The sequence below is a fragment of the Cydia amplana genome, chromosome 23 (genome assembly GCF_948474715.1).
Source record: "Cydia amplana chromosome 23, ilCydAmpl1.1, whole genome shotgun sequence".
NCBI classification, from domain to species: domain Eukaryota; kingdom Metazoa; phylum Arthropoda; class Insecta; order Lepidoptera; family Tortricidae; genus Cydia; species Cydia amplana.
This window is the reverse complement of record NC_086091.1, coordinates 5,090,547-5,110,436: the sequence shown is the minus strand read 5'-3', so window position 1 is coordinate 5,110,436 and position 19,890 is coordinate 5,090,547. Positions and strand designations below refer to the sequence as shown.

Genomic DNA, 19,890 nt, shown 5'->3' with positions numbered 1-19,890 from the left:
GGGTAAAAATGGGACCCTATTTCTAAGACTCCGCTGTCCGTCTGTCTGTCTGTCTGTCACCAGGCTGTATCTCATCAATGCTAAGAAAACCAAATGTATTAGATTTTCTTTGCCGAATGTTAAACCAGTCGATACTAAAATACTTTTGAATAATGAATGCTTAGAGATGGTAGATAAAGCTCTGTTTCTTGGTTTAACATTGGACAAAAATCTACAATGGAGTCCTCATATCGGAACACTAGCTAACAAATTAAGTTCGGCCGCTTACGCCGTGAGGAGAATTAGACAACTGACTAATGTTGAAACAGCTCGCCTTGTTTATTATAGTTATTTTCATAGTGTAATGTCATATGGTATTCTGGTTTGGGGCAAAGCAGCTGACATACAGACTATATTTGTCTTACAAAAGAGAGCCATTCGTTCTATATATAACTTAAGAGCGCGTGAATCATTAAGAGAACTTTTCAAAGAAATTAATATTTTAACTGTAGCTTCCCAATACATATATGATAGTATTATTTATGTTATTAAGAATCTAGACTCCTTCACTAAGAATTCTGATGTCCATAACTTTAACACTAGAAATAGAAATAAGCTTGCTATCAGAAAGTTTCGTGTCCGTAAAGTACAAAAGTCATTCGTTGGGCAATGCATTCATTTTTATAACAAGTTACCTGAGGATGCTTTAAGATTACCCTTTCCAGCTCTTAAGAATTACTTAAAAAAGTCATTGATGTTAAAAGCTTATTACAGAGTCGAGGACTACTTGACAGACAAACATGCATGGTCCAAACCAGAAACTAACTAATAAAAAGTAGTAGCAATTAAAAACATTGTATTATGTATAGAGTTATAGGTGACACAGCTCAGGTAAGCAGGAAAGCACATCAAATATTATATGTTGGTAATTAATAATAATCAATCAGATTTATATAATATGTTTTCCCATTTCTTTTAATAACTTTATTTTCTTTTCCTTTTGTAAGAATTTGATATGTTTTCTGAAAGAGCTACGATTTTGTATGATTCCATGTACATATGTATATTTTCTAAATCAAATTTCTATTACACCTTATGTGTATAATTGCATGAATTCTATAGTAATTTAAATTGTATTTTTTCCCTTATTTTCTCGTAATGCATGTTAATTATAAGATGTAATTATTTTTGAAAAGATGTGTCCCGCCGAGTTTGTTGCCGGTCCCATATTGGGATACCCTCCTCCAATTGAGGGGGGATTTAAATCTTCTCGGGGCAGAGGTGTAGGGTTGGAGCCGGTCTACCTAGCTTTATTTGACGTTCATAAGCGCATTGTAATTATGCCTACTTGAATAAACTATCTTTTATCTTTATCTTATCTTTATCATCTCATGAACCGTGATAGCTAGACAGTTGAAAAATTCACACATGATGTATTTCTGTTGCCGACAGTGTGCCGCTATAACAACAAATACTAAAAAACCGGCCAAGTGCGAGTCGGACTCGTGCACGGAGGGTTCCGCACCATCAAGAAAAAATAGAGCAAAAAATATTTATTTTATATTATTTTTAGTATTTGTTGTTATAGCGGCAACAGAGATACATCATTTGTGAAAATTTCAACTGTCTAGCTATCGCGGTTCATGAGATACAACCTGGTGACAGACGGACGGACGGACGGACGGACGGACAGCGAAGTCTTTAGTAATAGGGTCCCGTTTTTTACCCTTTGGGTACGGAACCCTAAAAACAGAATAAAATAAATATTTAAGTAAGTGGGGTTCCCATACAAAAAAATCTTGCCGTTTTTTCGTAATTGTACGGAACCCTTCATGCGCGAGTCCGACTCGCACTTGGCCGGCTTTTTTACCCTTGAATTTCTTTGCAGATTAACTTACGTACAAAAATAAACATACATGCGGGGCACGCGACGTTGTGTACTGTAGATTGTAAGTTATGTCTATTTACTAGACAGGTAGCGTCCCACAGCGCCTTAACCACACAAATCCCATTTATGGTATTTTGCCCATATTTCTCGATTGGCGCACAAGTATATCAAACTGTCAATTAACCAACAGATTAGCATCGTTATGTATGGAACGATCATATCGCAGGTTTACAAACGATTTATGCGTGTTGTGTGTGTGCGTGTATTTCAAGGAATTTGAATAACTTTTGATACAGTTAAGGAAGTCATTCATTAAAATAATGCTGCGAAAAAAATTCTGACACGTAATTTGTAACATTCCGTTGGACTTGTTAATCTAAAATTCTAAATTCTACTGTTTTTGTGTGAGACTATTTTGAGTGGTTTAGTTATTTAATATTTATTTAAAACGATTGCACGAAACAGTAGCGGACTTATTGCCAGAATACTCTACCAGTCAACCATGGGCTAAATAAAAATTGAAATAGAAATCATTCATTTCAGGCATAGAACCCAGAACAGAATGATAGGTACTATGTGTAGGAACATCAGGTTAGTATTGTTATTTTTTGTTGTTATTATTATTGTTAACTTCTTTAAGTACACTTAGAAATAGGCATTACTAGGTAATTTCGCTGTTAAATTATTCGCAAAAAAGAACTTCGAAAAGTTTATACACATTTATAAATACATGAGCTACTCACATAATAGGTAGGTACTCGTACTACCTACTATGCTTAAAGTATTCTAGTGTGGGTCTACAAGTCTATTAGTGGGTCTGTGAGCTGTAGACCTCGCGAGCATAACTTAAAACATAATCTAAAAAACCTAAAACTGAATTGGCAAAAAATTTTTGCCAAGCCAAAAATATTATATTTAATCATCGAACCTGCTCACACAATTTCACGAGAATCGGTTGAGAATTGCGACCTGTAGAGGAGAACATCCGGACATACGAAAGCTTTTCTGCCCAAGATGAAGCGAGACCTTCACTAACGCTCGGTCAATTATACGAAAAGAACCCAAAAAATAACTCCACCCTAACTAAAGCAGAAAGAAGCACTGTCAACACCTAGTAAATTGAAATCATTTCTACATATGTACATATGTTTTTTGCTTGCCTGTTGGTCATATATAGCGACACCACTTGTTGTAAGATTACCATCACTGTATCTACTATCTATATTTGCAAATTAAACATTTTGAATTTGAGCTTAGTTCAATTAAACTTCGAAGAAATTTACAAGACTAATGATATTTCTTTCAAGTGTTCATAATTGTGCAAGTTTCAATTGTAAATGCACGCTTTGTTTCCAGTTCTCGCAATTAAGTTGCACTGGGTGACTTGAGCGCAGTGTAAGTATTACAAGCAGTTTTATACTCGATATAAATATTTTTCATGATTAAGGTTAATGCGGAAAATAGGCATAACTATGTATTGCTGGAAGGTTCAACATAGGGCAAGAACTCTCGTAGGTCTACTCTATATAGGTCTACGTCACTCCGATATAGTCAGAAAGGACGTTCTTCACTCCTTCAGTCTGGTCTACCGACGATATGTAAGTGAAGTAGGTAGTAGGTAGGTATAGGTATACAAACGCAAGAGTTAAAAGTGATAAGATAAGATTAGATAACATTTTATTGATCAAAGAGCTTGTAGACGGTATTTTTTTTATAGGGACTAAGTGCGTTGAAGGGTCTGCCATCTTGTGGCCTGAATCGGAAATATAAACCCAACATTGGCTAAGCAAGTGCTGCCATCTACCGTTCTCGTATGTTTTCTTGTGCATGTGCTTGTGCTTGTGTTGTGTTGTGTTTGGTTCTGCCATCTTGTTGGCTACATCGGAAAAATAAACTTGCGCCAAAAATCTGACGGCTCCTGTGCTGCCCCCTATTGTTCATGCATGCTTCCTATAGACTGGATAAGACGTAATGCCTTAAAATTCGACAGTTAATAACTGACATTTATAGTTTTATATTTGGATTTGGATTTTATTGTAGATGAGTTTATACATCTACAATAAAATCCAACGTCGTAGAACCAAAAAAAAAAGATTAGACATGTTTTGTCAAAATTGGTTCATTCGTTTCATTGCGTTGGAGTTTTTTTTTTTAATTGATGTTAAATTCCATAGAAATATAGTAAGTCAGGATACTACCAATATAAATTAACTGTGGCCGAATGACTTGAGCTTTCATAATTGTCTCCAGTCGAGTGTTTGAAGCTCTGCTAAGCTTCCGTAAAAGCACTAGTACGTTTCTGTAAGCTTTTGAAAGCTTGGTCTATCGTTCTTGAATTAGATAAAGAATTTCTATGGCTTCTTTCTTCTTTGTCAGTTTAAGTCAGATAACTTTAGAAATACCTAACTTTTAATTCACTGCCGATGCCGTCAAAAGGCTTTATTGAGAAAATTCATAATTATTTTCCTGTAGATTATACCCTGTTCCTGTAGATTATGAATATGTTTACAAAATGGCAGTTACTCACGGTTTACGTCGATGGAGAGACTCTCGGAGACCGGCGCTAGCGACGGGTCTGTCACGGCCTGTTAAAATACATAACAATTACCAAAATGTGTCGAATTCGTTGCCTCTTCTAGGTGAAAAAGTAAAACATCATTTCATGTAGGTACCGTAAAACCAACCAACTATAATCCAACTCTAATATTATCTTCGTTAGATTGTTAGTTATTTGAATATTTAATTGTGGTTTTAAGAAAAAAAAATATAAATTTAGTTGAGGACCATAGTTTTGTAGTACCTACTAGACTACCTATATTTGGATGGTTTTCTAGTACAGGTAATAGGTACAGTCGGGTTCATTAATATTTATTCCATAAATATATATTTATTCATCAATCATAATCGTCCCTTTCGCAGTTGAAACGGCGAGTTGCTGGGGAGCCGATGCGAAGCGCTTCACACGCGACTAGGGTTTGCAATCCGGATCCGAAATGTATGCAATTATCCGGATCTGGATCCGGATCCGCGGATCTTCCCATACATTTCGGATCCGTCGTGCAAACCCTACACGCGACTTAGGACGTCGACTCAGACAGAAAGGGGAAGGCCCCCGCTCCGAGTCGTTCCTCGTGCAAAGGCTGTCCGTGGTGAATGGTGATCCAGCGTGGCAATGCTGCGAGCATCATGGGCACCTTTGCACCAGGAACGACTTGAAGCGTTATGTCTTTTTTTAATTTATAATTTTTATTTTTATTTGTAATTTTAGATATAAATATAATAAATTATAGCATCATAATACATTTACTTATACATGCTATATTTAACGACGACCGCTCTGGCCTAGTGGGTAGTGACTGTGAAGCCGATGGTTGTGGGTTCCAATCCCGGCAATGGCATTTATTTATTCCTGGGTCATGGGTGTTTTAATTTCTATATATGTATATGTAAGTATGTATTTATCTATATAAGTATATCGTCGCCTAGCAATAGTACAAGCTTTGTTTAGTTTGTTGTCCCTCAATATTTATTTATTTATATTTAACTTACCTGGCAAGTGACCTCCGTGCCCAAATCTGACCTCTGTAGCCTAAAACTGACGGCAGCTCTGGCTTCGGAATTTGCGAGCAGGGCGTGTGACTTCCACCATGACACCCGTGCTGTTGGTCGACCTGCAAAAAAAAAAAATTTTTTTTTGCTGGCTATGGATGAGGTCTTGGTGGCTCAGATGGCAGAGCGCTGGAGTATCGATCCAGAGGCCGTGAGTTCAAGTCTCACCCAAGACACAAATTTTTCCACTTTTAAATTTATTCTAAGCTATAGCATCGCTATCGTTGGCAGACGTTTCTGTTAGTTAAAATTTAAAAAAAATTAAGATTGAAGAAAACAAATATTAGATAAAATACAAAGAAAATTTTCTGACATCCTGTATAGTCCTTTATATTTAAGTAGCTAAGGCTTTTTTGAAATATCTAGATTAAAAAAAGTAGCTAAGTGAGCGATATATTCGAAATGCACTTATTCTATCTATCAAAAAAAATGTGTACATCAATGTTAACAAGTCTGCATGGTATTCCACCGAAATTAAACTTTTTTCTAATAACCGATGCCAAATTGAGTTTGATTCCTAAAAAGCGATACAGAAATAAGACAAAAAGCAATCTCGCCTTGTTTACCGACCGAGCAAATCTAACGTTATCCCCTGAGAACGCTACTGTGGCCAATCCATTTGCCTGAGGTTTGCACTAGTTTGGTAACCTATAGTTTGAACTTTCAGCAATTTTCCTGAAACATTATTGAGCCTCTACCATTTTACAAGTTTTAATTTAGCTTGCAACGTTTGTATACAGGATGTTTCCTGTAACAAGAGCAATAAATTAAACTAGGCTGTACTCAAACTGACCAACATTTGTTCAGCTACTTTTAAAAATAACTTAGGTTTTGATTTTTATTACACTTTAAATTTTATTCTAAGACGCAATGTATTGCAAATTTTGTTATGTTTAAAGCGTGACAAGCAACGTCAAACACACTGATGTCAGTCAGCGTACATTGAAGGCAATAATTAATTTGTATGAAAAAGTGGAAGTCTAAAGGATTCATAATTTTTAAAGGTTGTTTAACGAAAGTTTTATAGTTTGAGGAGTATAATATATGTTTTAATTATTTGCTCGTGTTACAGGTAACATCCTGTATATATTCGGGTCAAATCTTGCACTAATCAAAATATTTTGTTACTGTATAAGTGTATACTTTTAGTGAAAGCTGAATGTAACTCTACGTTTCCTATTGCAGTTGTTAACATATACATATAACTATAAGCCTTTGTTTCTCTCATAGGTCTCCTATGCAAAGCCTAGCCTTAAGGCTTCAGGTATCATCATCATAGGAACAAAGGTTTCAAGCAAACACTTCACTTTGCGTACGAGTATCCTGTTGTAAGTTAGCTAGGCATAATACTACGATACCCTGTAGGGCTAAGATAGTCGATGTTTTAGCATCTGACATCATTTCTGTCACATTCTTACAAGTATCAGGTGTGGCTCACTCCGCGATTTCGTCGCGTCGCTACAAGTACCTGTGGCCCACACCAATTTAATAGGTGTCTAGCCATAGTAGTACCGCTACGGAACGGACGCCTGCTCGCGCTTGCGCCACCTGGCGGTCACATCTGTCGTAATAGACGCGATTTGTTACAGAGTGAATCTTCTGTACCTAGTACTAGGTATTATTTATTCTGTGCAAGTATGTAGAGACTGTTCGGAAAGAGAAGAGTCGTGGAATGTATTGGGCCCCATACATTCCACGACTCTTCTCTTTCCGCACAGACTAAACAAAGTGCTAAAGTGACACATGACATGACAAGTGATAAAAATGCAACCATGATACCGCCGCTGTACATGGCTGTACACAAAGACTAAACTAGAATAGGCAAAAAGATTTTACGGTTGATCTGGACATCTGGATTTCTGGTTGAATTTCAAAATGAAAAAGTCGTCTCGAGAATATTTTTGAAGTGAAAACTTCTTTAGCGGCGCTGTGCACTTTTTGAGGTGGGAAAAAAATGTTAAACTCGCGAGAGATGACGTGACCGTAAGTCGGACACGTGACCTGATCGAAAAACTGTTACATGTAATGTCATTGAGTTTTTCTATAGCCAACTACCGAAAAATTTCATTAATTAAATTCCTTATATAATAAGATGTAATTTTTTTTTTAAGATGTGTCCCGCCGAGTTTGTTGCCGGTCCCATATTGGGATACCCTCCTCCAATTGAGGGGGGATTTAAATCTTCTCGGGGCAGAGGTGTAGGGTTGGAGCCGGTCTACCTAGCTTTATTTGACGTTCATAAGCTACTTGAATAAACTATCTTTTATCTTTTTATCTTATCTTAATTCCACAAAGAAGATAATTATAAAACAATGGCTGTGCACTGTTCTTTATTCTCCATGTACATACCCTGCATTATTATCTAATGTACTACAAAGAATAGTCCAATAAAGAAAATTTCACAATACATAAAGCTACAACAAACTTCATTCAACGCCGGGCAAAAAGCGCTATTTTTCTCCCTAAAGCGCAAAAGGTCGCCGTGACAAAGCGGTAAAATTGCACAAAAAACTGTAAAATGTTACCGGAAATGGTAAAACAACAAGCGGAAGAAGTGAACAAAAGGGTTTGCGACCCGCATCAAATAAAACGGGGACGCATTCTGATTTTATAATTTGATTTTGTTATGATACGGCCTTGAGCTTTTGAAATGGGAAATGTCGATTCCTATACAATTAAGACGATAGTGGAGGACCTGAAATCGCCTTTTCATACAAACGTCGTCTACCTCATTTCCCTCTGGATAGTAACATTATTAAAAATATTTTGACACAATCTGTTGTATATCAACCACAACTTTGCCTCTACTATCTATATATTCTATCTATTTTTTTCGAATTTTTAATTATTAAAGAGTTAGGAACATTTATTTTGTATGAAATCTGTTGTTCGATTCTAATTTTTACAGTAATCAAAAATTCGAAAAAAGTCTGTAGGGGCATAGCTATGGTTAATGTACATCAAATTATGTAAAATATATTCCATAATGTCAATATCCAGAGAGGAAAATGGGGACCACGTTTGTATGCAGAACTGTCCCCATTCCTCTCGCCGCGAATTTATCGTCTGTCATCGTGGCCGTGACATTTTAACTAGAAATATCTAGGTGAAAAATTAAAAAAACTCGAGAATGCGCGTTTTCCCAGAGATAAGACCTAGCTAGATCGATTTTTCGCCCCCAAAAACCCCCATATAGCAAATTTCATCGAAATCGTTAGAGCCGTTTCCGAGATCCCTGAAATATATATATACCTATATAAATAAATAAATAAACAAGAATTGCTCGTTTAAAGGCATTAGATTAGATGTAACTGGAGAGTGCCTAAAGTGACTAAAGACATGACTCCTACTGAAATACACGAGCACAAATCAGCGTGAGCGATTGACAAGGTCGCATCGTAACAAGATCAAATTGTAAAATCTGAATACTGTGTACGGGTGTGTTCGGAAAAAGTTGGAATTTTATGCAGTGTAAAATGGAACGTAAAATACACACTATATTTGTAGAAATTAATGTTGAATAAACTAATAGCCAAGCAATGGAAAATAGTATTCGGCATTATACAATAATGATGTGTAATTTTAAAAGTTATAAGTTTATAACCGCCAGTTCACATTATGTACAACTAAATTATTATTTTTTTTACATTTAAGTTTATTTTTAGTTTACACTAAGAATATTAACTAATAATTTATAAAATTGAGAGCAAAATAATATTTAACCGTTAAATTACTATGTAGTAAGAAAGGGAACAAGGACATAACTTTGTATTTTTCTATTATTTTATAATTTTGAACAATTGTAGGTATTTCGGCTACCAGATACCCCGAAAAAAAAAACACAACGCGATATTTAAAAAAAATGTGTTATAATTCTCTTTTATATGTCGCAGTCGGATAGTATAATCTGCCGTATTACATTACGGCTAGCCGTTTTACAAAACAGGGGCGTTTTGAAATGCGGCGGTTCGACGATTAGCCGGATTGAATGCGGCTGAATGAAAATCCGCCGGAATGTATTCGGCGCCATACGTTCTTCAACACGGCTAGCCGTAATGTAATACAGCAAGTCATTAGCCGCCGCTTTGACAGTTTTTAGTTCCCATTTTTAACACTCGTGGCGCTGCCTGACATAACAACAACAAACTATGAAAAACGCTGGGGTGTCCATCAAATCTGGAGTTCGTCGGACTGTTTCTTTTCAAAAAACATTTCCTTCGCAATTTAACTAGACGGAGCCCCGCTTCGCGGGGCTCCTATTTTTGAGCGGTTTGCCCTTCGGGAATCTGAAGCTACCTAACGAACCTAACCTACCTACCTAAGTGTAATATTTTCACGGACGTCTTACTAAATCAATAGGTATTGATTTAGTAAGACGTCCGTGAAAATATTACACTTTAGGGAAAAAAGCGTAAGTAGGTAAGTAGGTTAGGTTCGTTAGGTAGCTTCAGATGCCCGAAGGGCAAACCGCCCAGAAATAGGAGCCCCGCTTGCGGGGCTCCGTCTATTTAAGTTGTGAAGGAAATGTTTTGGAAAAGAAACACATGTAGTGCGGTGGGACCATGGTAAAAATAAATTAAATTGCAAACATTGTCAAACTCCGGTTACGTAGGCGACCGAAAGAACTGGTCACTCTACAATTTAAATAGTACATACGATGCGGCTAAACGTAGGCCGCCTTATTGAAGAACGTATCGCAATGACAATCCGGCTAATCGTCGAATCCCCGCATTTCAAAACGCCCGTTTTGTAAAACGGCTAGCCGTAATGTAATACGGCGGATTATACGATCTGACTACGACATATACATAGAGCTTGAGTGCTTGAAAATCGTATTGTTTTTCAAATTTCAATGCATCTCCTTAAATGCAATCAAACCATAAACAAATAAATTTTAAAGCGGCCATTTTTATAGTGGTAATTTTATGTTAAGAATAGAAGTAGCTTACCCCCAACAGCAACGCAGGTCAAATTGACCTCTGCCCCTTCATCGTAGGGCCCGAGTATACCTCCCTGGACCTCATTTCCCTCTTGGTTGAGGATTATCAGCCGCTCTGGAGGTACTGAAACAAATGAAGATAGCGTCAGTATCCACAAGAAAGGTGTGTTACGAAGGCTTAATTCAAACATTAAAGGTTCCGTCTCACAATAAAACGCTCACGCACCGCCCGGAAAACGCGCCTGTGTGACGGAACCTTAAAGAATATCAACACTATAGGTATCTAAATGATATAACCATTCACCCGTGCGTCTCGCTCACGCCAATACATGTACGGAAAATGTATGCGTAATACTAATAACCAAATGACCGATTCGAAACTGTAAATAAAATACTGCGGGTATTCGTTTACTTTACGCACATATTCGACATAATATAGTTTAGTTTACTAAAGCAATGGTCACCAAAATGAAACGTGACGAAATTAATAAATTTTAAGTGTTGTATCAATTTGTGGTCAACACACTGCAGCGTGAGGCCTATTAAACAAATTTGTGGTTAGTTTGACACAACAAAATACTGTATTCAGTTCAAATACCTAGTACAAGTTGGCGCTGGTGCGGCTGCATACTCTGCCGAAAGCCTCAGACGTCGCAAATATGCGACACTAGGTAGTAGCCACATATTTGCGGCGTTTGGGATGGAAACCCTGGGGCCGTGGGGACCTAGCGCGCGTAGCTCTATGAGGAGCTGTCAAAGCGCCTTATAGAGGCTTCTGGTGACCAGAGGGCTGGCCAATATTTTGCCCAGCGGATCAGAATTGCCATCCAGCGGGGCAATGCAGCCAGCTTTCTACTACGCTACCGAGCGACTTTTTAGGTCAATTTATTTATTTATAAGTTTTTATTTTAAGTCTTAAATGATTATATTTTGAAAATAAAGAAATTTCTACACAAAAAAAATAATACTTTAATTATAAACATTTTCGTTCTTGACCATTCTATCTCGCTGGCACAGACATGACAAAATGTTTAGTAAATTGGATTACTTTACTGGAGCCAGCCACCGACGCCCTAATTTATAGACCAGTCACCGCTAAAGCTCTTCAAGCCACAATTTGGCCTGAAATATCCCAAATTGGAAGCGCGTAACCGTATCGGATAACCTCAAAACAGATTTCCAGGACATATTCCTGTTGTCTTACGTAAGCAAGTCTGAGGCTCAAACCAATATAACGAAATTTCAAGCACTTTGACAATATTAACTATGTTCTGTTTCAAATCTGTATTTATTAGATAGATAAGTGCAGAAAAAGTGTTATAAACACAAATATAATGGACGTGAAACCAATAATAAGACAGTAAGGTAAACGTACTGGTGCTCGACGCGGTCCCAGTAAATGCCATCTTGAAACTATAGAGGTGTCATCTATTGAGCATTAGCATTTCGAGCACTAGTACGTTTACCTTACATTCTGTAAAATAAGTAATTATTTCAGTTTTTAAACACTAGCAACAAACCTTATTTACCTTATACAAGAGTCATAAAAAATAAATAAATAAAATGACGCCATACCGCCCGTGACTAAAAAAAATTTAACGTTTATCACCTAAAAGGTATCTACCACATTGTTGGTTGTCGATAAGGTTGATTTCAAATTAAAGGTTTATAGAAATAGCACCTTACTGACAACCGACTTCAAGTACCCTTTTGGTTGAAAATGGCACAAATAAACATAGTTTTAATTTGTTAATTAAATTAAAACCTATTGGTGTATCTTTCATTATACACGTCGAAAATATCAAAGACGAATAGTACCTTCAACACTTACGTGCAAAAAGGTAGAAGCTTTAGAGGTATCGGTAAAATATAATAAACACCAAATTGTCTCTTTAAATGGCTTATGTTGTTGCCATATAAACCAGTAATACAAGCGGATGTCACTTTTGACAGCTTTTGTTAGAAAGGGACTTCCACTTGTATTACAAGTTACAAGCTTTTGAGAAACGGGCCCTAGTTGGCTGAGCCCCCAACTCGGTAATCCACTGTAATAGCACTCCAGGCATTCTAGGGAGAAAAATGCCTTCGTAAACTTGACAGAGACCCTTACAGGAATAGTAATTTGGCCCAACGGCTTCTGTTACTCTTTAGGAAAATGGCACACGAAAAACAGAGCCGTTACAGTAATCGACAGCCTAATTGTGAAATGAACAGACATAAATTGTAACGGTGCGTGTACCGAAACGTTACACTACCACCTGTTCTATTGTTACTGGCTAATCCAAATTCTAAATTCCCTTTTTAAATTGAAATCCTTCTTCAAATTCCCTTCCATGATTTTTATTTTCAGTTCGATCCAAAACTTCGATCGATAAACATATATATTTTTATTCTAATAGACTGTACTTCCTAAGTTCCTAAATACAGCCAAAAGCAACTCATCTACTAATTGTTAATATAATATTTAAGTCAAACATAATATATTAATATCTGGGTGACCGAGCTTCGCTCGGAAAACATAAAAACTCGAAAATGCGCGTTTTCCCAGAGATAAGACCTAGCTAGATCGATTTTTCGCCCCCGAAAACCCCCATATAGCAAATTTCATCGAAATCGTTAGAGCCATTTCCGAGATCCCCGAAATATATATATAAATAAACAAGAATTGCTCGTTTAAAGGTATTAGATTAGATAGATAGATTAAGTGCTGTGCAGTGCTATAGTGCTCGTTTAGTGGCCCTGCGCACCTCCAGATATCTACATCATCATCAAGGCACATATTGTAAGTTTATAGTAACTTCTAACCTTCTAAGTAATTTACGAAAGTGTTTTCATACATATCTGTTATTTAGTTAACACTTGACCTATATTGTTACAGGTGGCTTCTTATTTAAATTAATAAATACCCACCGTCGTCCTGGATCCTGCCTTTCATTTCCACCATCCCAAGTGAGGCTCCATCACCTGCCCCCTCACATAAATAGTTGCTAAGCGGGCGGGGTGTCCAAAATGAACTGAACACAGTGTTATTGTTAAGAGAATAACTTAACAATGCAGGTTACTTTGTACACTTTATATGCTTAATAGCTACTTAACGACCTGTTTGGCCACGTGGGTCATCTTTTATATTAAAATTTGTTTTTTTTTTTTAAACCCGTAAGATAATGTGCAGAGAGATTTTTATAGGAATCTGTCATTAAATTTTACTCTAATAGCTGTTTTCTTCGTCCATATTTTCTCAGATACCATCTGTTCAATCTTCTTTGTTAATCTAAAATCGGTTTTGTAATCTAAAATTTATTTTGCGACAAAGCGGGCTCTTGATTCTTGTCATTATTTGAAGGTCCTTATTGTTTTTTTTAACAGACTTCAAAAATTCGGAGATTTTCTATTCGTCCTTCTGTATCCTGTTATCGTCATTCTGACCTGACAATGGAATGGACTGGAACCAACTACCTTTCTAACTTAGGTACCCTCATAAAAAAAAACCGGCCAAGTGCGAGTCGGACTCGCATTCCAAGGGTTCCGTACATTAAGTCCGACTCACGCTTGACTGCACATTTCTAATAGGTTTTCCTGTCATCTATAGGCAAAGAACTATGTTGTGTATTTTTTTCAAAATTTTAGACGCAGTAGTTTCGGTGATAAAGGGGGGAGGTTGGACAGACAGACAGACAGACAGACGCACGAGTGATCCTATAAGGGTTCCGTTTTTTCCTTTGAGGTACGGATCCCTAAAAAAGAAGATACAACGGGGACGGATTGGAAACACGTAATTCTTGAAGTCACAGTCTGGTTAAAACACACCCCTTATCCTAGAACTCTCGCTTGGGTAGCCTCAAGCAAGTATTAATTACCACAAGCATGCACAGTACGTCTTAGATACCGCACTACTTACCACTGATCACTTATACGTAGATGGTGCATAGAAATAGATCACGGTCACTAGACATAGAGACCAATGAGAATGCTTCTATAGTTTGTCAAAGGACTGTGTCATTTCAAATATAGACAGAGAGAATCATACTATATTTGTCTTACACTAGTACTAGCACCCAAAAGATAAGGATGAGTATAGTTTTTTGTTCTTATTTACTGACAAATTGGTTTGACCAACTATACAACCTATACTTTTCTTTCAACAGGCATATAGTAGTCATCGAGACAATTCTATAAAACCCAGACACAATAAGGTTGCGTTATTGTTTTATCACAGAGTTCCTACGGTCACCATAATATTGCATTGTTACTCTGCTTACACATTAGGTATGCATATGAAGTTTCAGCTCAATCGAATAAAGGGAAGTGGGTCAAGTGGGTCTAATTCAGTTTGCAAGATATAACCCAAACAAACAAATAGGCTAAAGAGCTTGCAAAAAGAGCATCTAAGCCTCAGATAACGCTTCTAGAAGTGGTAGTCTACGCTAAACAATAAGACGAACTTCTTGCCAATCTCAACGCGAACAATAGAGTTTCCACGGTAGATAGAGCGAAGACTAGACTTGCTTGCTTAGTTGTAAGTCTTCGAGGCAAGTTAGTAATGGGCGCTTATTTGAGTAGGAACGTGATACTTGCTCCGAATATTGAATATCAGCTTTCAATGAAGTAGGAAACAAATTTATTCATATATACGTATGGTACAAAAAGACACAAAAAAACAATAAATTAAAACAACTTATGCCTTTGCCGAATTAAAGTGAAAATTATACTGATGCCTTGTCATCGGCACTGCAATTATGATGTCACAAAAATGGCGGCTGCCTTTTTGGCGCGAACATTTTCAGGAAATAAAAATACCAGGATGGACGAGCTATTATAAATCACCTTACTTATTTAAAAATAATATAGAATATCTTGCTTAACCGAAGTTACGGTTTCGATTTCGGCACTTCGGCATAAAACTCATGTTTCGCCCGAAGATTTGGTTTCGGCCGAAACTAAAGCAAAACCGAAGTTGGTTTCGGATGCGGCTCAAAATCCGGTTCCAATTGGATTCTAGTTGAGTTAGGTAAGTATAACTTTTATTTTAATTAAGTACTGTCTTTTTAAAGATTTCACAATCTTCATTTATGGAAGCCGCAAAATATGTTTGTAAAAGAAACTTCCGCAAAATGGCGTCTGAAATACTAACCATTCCTGTTATCAGAGGGGCTACCGCGAAAACCGAAATTCGCAAATTGCGCGGATCTTTCTCTTTTACTCCAATGAATGCATAATTAGAGTGACAGAGAAAAATGCCCGCAATTTGCGAACTTCGTTTTTCGCGGTAGACTCCCTGCATGGAACCAATTATCAACTGTTTTCTTACCCGTTCCATTTATTAACTGTAAAGTGGTAACATCAATTAGTTTGCTCTGAACTTAAATAAGCAAGGATAGAATGACGGACTTGAAATGTCTGTATTATCCAAAAGATAAAGGTGTATTTTTGTAAAGAGTCGACGACAATAGTTATTTGTACAACAAGAGATCAAAGTTTGATATTTCTTCGAGTGCTTATTTTGAGTCCCGTGCAAGCGAAAGATTCTATAATAGATTCACGAGCGTAGCGAGTGAATCTAATTTAGAATCTTGAGCGTAGTAAGGGACTCAAAAGCGCACGAGATGTAAATAACTTTGATCTCGTGTAGTACACAACATTTTTCACCTCAGCAGTGAGAACATATTAGAGAACCCGAAAAATGTATTCCTTCTTCATCACTTACCTCTATTCACTCATGTTTTCTTAAGATATACCAACAATTAAATTTTCACCTTAGCAGCTCGAACAAGGGTACTTTGCTACTTAAAAACAGTGAGCAAAATCGTATTTTGCTCACTGAGTGAGCAAAATCGCATTTTGCTCATTTTGTCTCACTCAGTGAGCAAAATGCGATTTTGCTCACTGTTTTTAAGTAGCAAAGTACCCTTGTTCGAGCTGCTGAGGTGAAAAGAGTTTTGACGGCCTGTTGGCTTGATCGGTAGTGACTCTGGCTACGAAGGCATTTATTTGTGTGTTTATCACAAATATTATTTTGATCCTGAGTTATGTATGTTTTCTATGAATATAAATATCTGTATATAACTACAAATTATATACATCGTCGTCTAGTACGTACCCACAATAAGCTACAATACAATACATACGTCGAACATAATCAAGATAGATACGTACAAAATCAAGAGAAAAATACCGTCTTGAGAAAGTAAAAAGGCATTGACTCTCAATGTCAATACAATCTATTCATCTTTAGTATAACTATAGAGCTGTGAGTGAGGACCTTTTAGCACAATGTTCTGTTCGTCTTAATGAAGCTTTGTTATTATATTTTGTTAATTTTTGTGCTAAATAGTACTTACTTAGTTACTATATTTGTAAAATATTATATTGTCCAAAGTGTACAATAGAAGTAATATCTCTGTTAGCTTTTCCAATCCCTCGCTCGGCGGCGCGGCGTTACTGGCGCACGCTCCTAGCGCGAAATGTCAACAATGGAAACTATACAGCTCAGTATTTCCAATAGCCAGTTTGAGCTCTGCAATCGAAGATTGAAGTCGTTAGATTGAAGTAGAAATCAAGTAAAAAGAACCTGGACTTGTCCGTAAAAGTTGCCCATCATACGTTAATAAATAAATATTATAGGACATTTTTACAAAAATTTACTAAGTCCCATAAATGTCGTATATATCAACAAATATCACGATTCGTAAGATGGTAACCTAGTATTTTTAATGACATCATAGTTTCCATCACTCTATATATTTTTTATTTATTTATGATGTTACAGTTTAATTTTTTTTTCTTAGCCTATTTGTGTGTCCCACTGCTGGGCAAAGGCCTCTCCCCTGGTTCTCCACGACTCCCGATTCAGCGCTTCTTCCGGCCAGTTGTTAAGGAAGGCGTCAAAGTCGTCCCGCCATCTCTGCCTTGGCCTGCCCCGCCCACGCTTCTTCGTCGGCATCCACTTGGTGGCTATGTTAGCCCACCTATCCTATCCTAGGTGGGCTAACAGGTTAAATATATGGATAAAAATATTTATAAAATATTATACTTAATACAGTAACTATGTCGCCTGAAAATACGAAAATTACCGAAAAAACTATACATTTTGAAAGGCTTTATCTCGGAAACTATTAGATATACAGAGACAATTCTAATCTATTTTATTTTGTTTAGTTCTTAGTTTAATTTATTTTTGTTAGTTTTAATTTGTTTAATTTTATTATTTATTAGACTATCAAGAACCAATTCTTTAGGGTTATAATCGCCAAACTAAAAAAAAAACCGAAATTTTCGCTGTCTTTTCGATTTTTGACAAAGTTGCGTACTGCGCTCTACGTCACAAACATTGGATTATTCATTGGGCCATCATCATAAACAAGTCTGCAAAAAATCACAACTACCAGAAATGTATAAAATTACTATTACTGTATTAATAGACTGAAATTCTCTCAGACAGCACAATTTATCTTACATATTAAAAATAAAACCGGCCAAGTGCGAGTCGGACTCGCGCACGGAGGGTTCCGCACCATCAACAAAAAATAGAGCAAAACAAGCAAAAAAACGGTCACCCGTCCAAGTACTGACCCCGCCCGACGTTGCTTAACTTCGGTCAAAAATCACGTTTGTTGTATGGGAGCCCCACTTAAATCTTTATTTTATTCTGTTTTTAGTATTTGTTGTTATAGCGGCAACAGAAATACATCATCTGTGAAAATTTCAACTGTCTAGCTATCACGGTTCGTGAGATACAGCCTGGTGACAGACGGACGGACAGCGGAGTCTTAGTAATAGGGTCCCGTTTTTACCCTTTGGGTACGGAACCCTAATAAAAACGAATCCTCATTCAAGAAAATCAGGATCTTATCGTTTTTCGCCTTCGTTTCTTCCATTTCCTTTCATTTGACCTTGAGCTTGGAGATTTATTCAACCTATTAGATGCTATCGGACAAGGGTGGAAAGTAGGGGTTGTTAGGGGGAATTTACTTTGTAGATAGGGTTAATAAACTTAGCGATGAATGGGTTTAGGAAACTAAACTTGGCAGTCTTACGTACTCGTATAAACTTTCTTGACTAAATTTGTAAAAATATACCTAAAGTGTTATTCTATGGAACTTGCTAACTATGTAAACAAAAGTCACTAGTAAATTGACATTCAGAGACAATTTTAATATGGCGGTTTGTTTACATAGTTAGCAAGTTCCATAGAATGACACTTTAAGTACAGTCACGGAATTAAAAAAAAAATTGAGCCATTTAGGGTTTACTTTACATTGGACAGTTAGTATTGACAACCAAATTAGCTTGAACCTTAGGTGGATCAAAAATTTAAGTCTGTGACCCTACGAGACAAATGAGGCTTATAAACTTGCTCGCGGTCCTAGCTATGGTACTTATAATACTTAATATCTGGGTGACCGAGCGAACATATAAAAACTCGAAAATGCGCGTTTTCCCAGAGATAAGACCTAGCTAGATCGATTTTTCGCCCCCAAAAACCCCCGTATAGCAAATTTCATCGAAATCGTTAGAGCCGTTTCCGAGATCCCCGAAATATATATATATATATAAATAAATAAATAAATAAATAAATAAACAAGAATTGCTCGTTTAAAGGTATTAGATTAGATAGATTAGATAGATAGATTCAGTTCGCAGAAATTTAAATCGTTTTGCAATTGTTTTGTATCGTGCATGTTCAAACAAAATTGTCTGTCTGGCCTTTTCTGTACAGAACGGTCTGCCGATTTTTGCGGGAAAGGGGCACGTCAAAAGTATAGCTATTTGTACGTAACGTATAGGGTTTGCAATCCGGATCCGAAATGTATGCAATTATCCGGATCTGGATCCGGATCCGCGGATCTTCCCATACATTTCGGATCCGTCGTGCAAACCCTAGTAACGTACAAATAGCCATGTCAGATAAATCAGTACATACAAAAGTATGCACAATTGTGCAAGGTTTTCGGCAGAAGGATAAGCTCTTAAAGGGGACTCCGGTTATTAAAGGTTCCGTCACACAGACGCGTTGCCCGGGCCGGGCGTGAGCGTTTTATATGTAATAAGTTTTTGGCAAAAATTTCATTTTTGGTACAAGCTTTTATCGCTGACTGTACTTTTCTTACGACAGACAACTAATACTCATCGAGACAATTCTAAAAACCCCTAACACAATTAGGTTGCGTTGTTTCATCACAGAGTTCCTATGGCCACCTCCTGTCTCACATCATCAGATCAGTTCGACAGTAGGTACCTATATTATTGTATTGTCATCAGAACTACATACAGCTGCCAATTTTCATGACGCTACGATCCTTGGAAGATGGTTAAATTATTTACCTTAGATTCCATTACATAGTTAGTTACATACAGGTCGACCTAATAAAAGCTTGTTAATACAGGTCGATCTAATAAAAGCTTGTTAAAAAAACGGCCGCCCCGCTCACGCGCCGCCCGCAAAATGCGCCTGTGTGACGGAGCCTTAAATGCTCTA

The 19,890-nt window shown here is 37.0% G+C and overlaps 1 protein-coding gene and 1 non-coding gene across 2 annotated transcripts in view; one reads left to right on the top strand and one right to left on the bottom strand.

Moving 5' to 3' along the window:
* The window catches only part of LOC134658794 (basement membrane-specific heparan sulfate proteoglycan core protein-like), a 91,654-nt gene that overhangs the window by 50,585 nt on the left and 21,179 nt on the right, over positions 1-19,890 (bottom strand). Inside the window, exons 4-6 of the mRNA XM_063514447.1 lie at positions 10,426-10,539; positions 5,417-5,538; positions 4,395-4,452 (exon numbers count right to left, since the gene is read on the bottom strand). Coding sequence (XP_063370517.1) covers positions 4,395-4,452; positions 5,417-5,538; positions 10,426-10,539 — 294 coding nt within the window. The remainder of the gene's footprint in view (positions 1-4,394; positions 4,453-5,416; positions 5,539-10,425; positions 10,540-19,890) is intronic.
* On the top strand, positions 5,580-5,652 carry Trnad-auc (transfer RNA aspartic acid (anticodon AUC)). Its single transcript has one exon. It is a non-coding gene; the product is annotated as a tRNA-Asp (tRNA).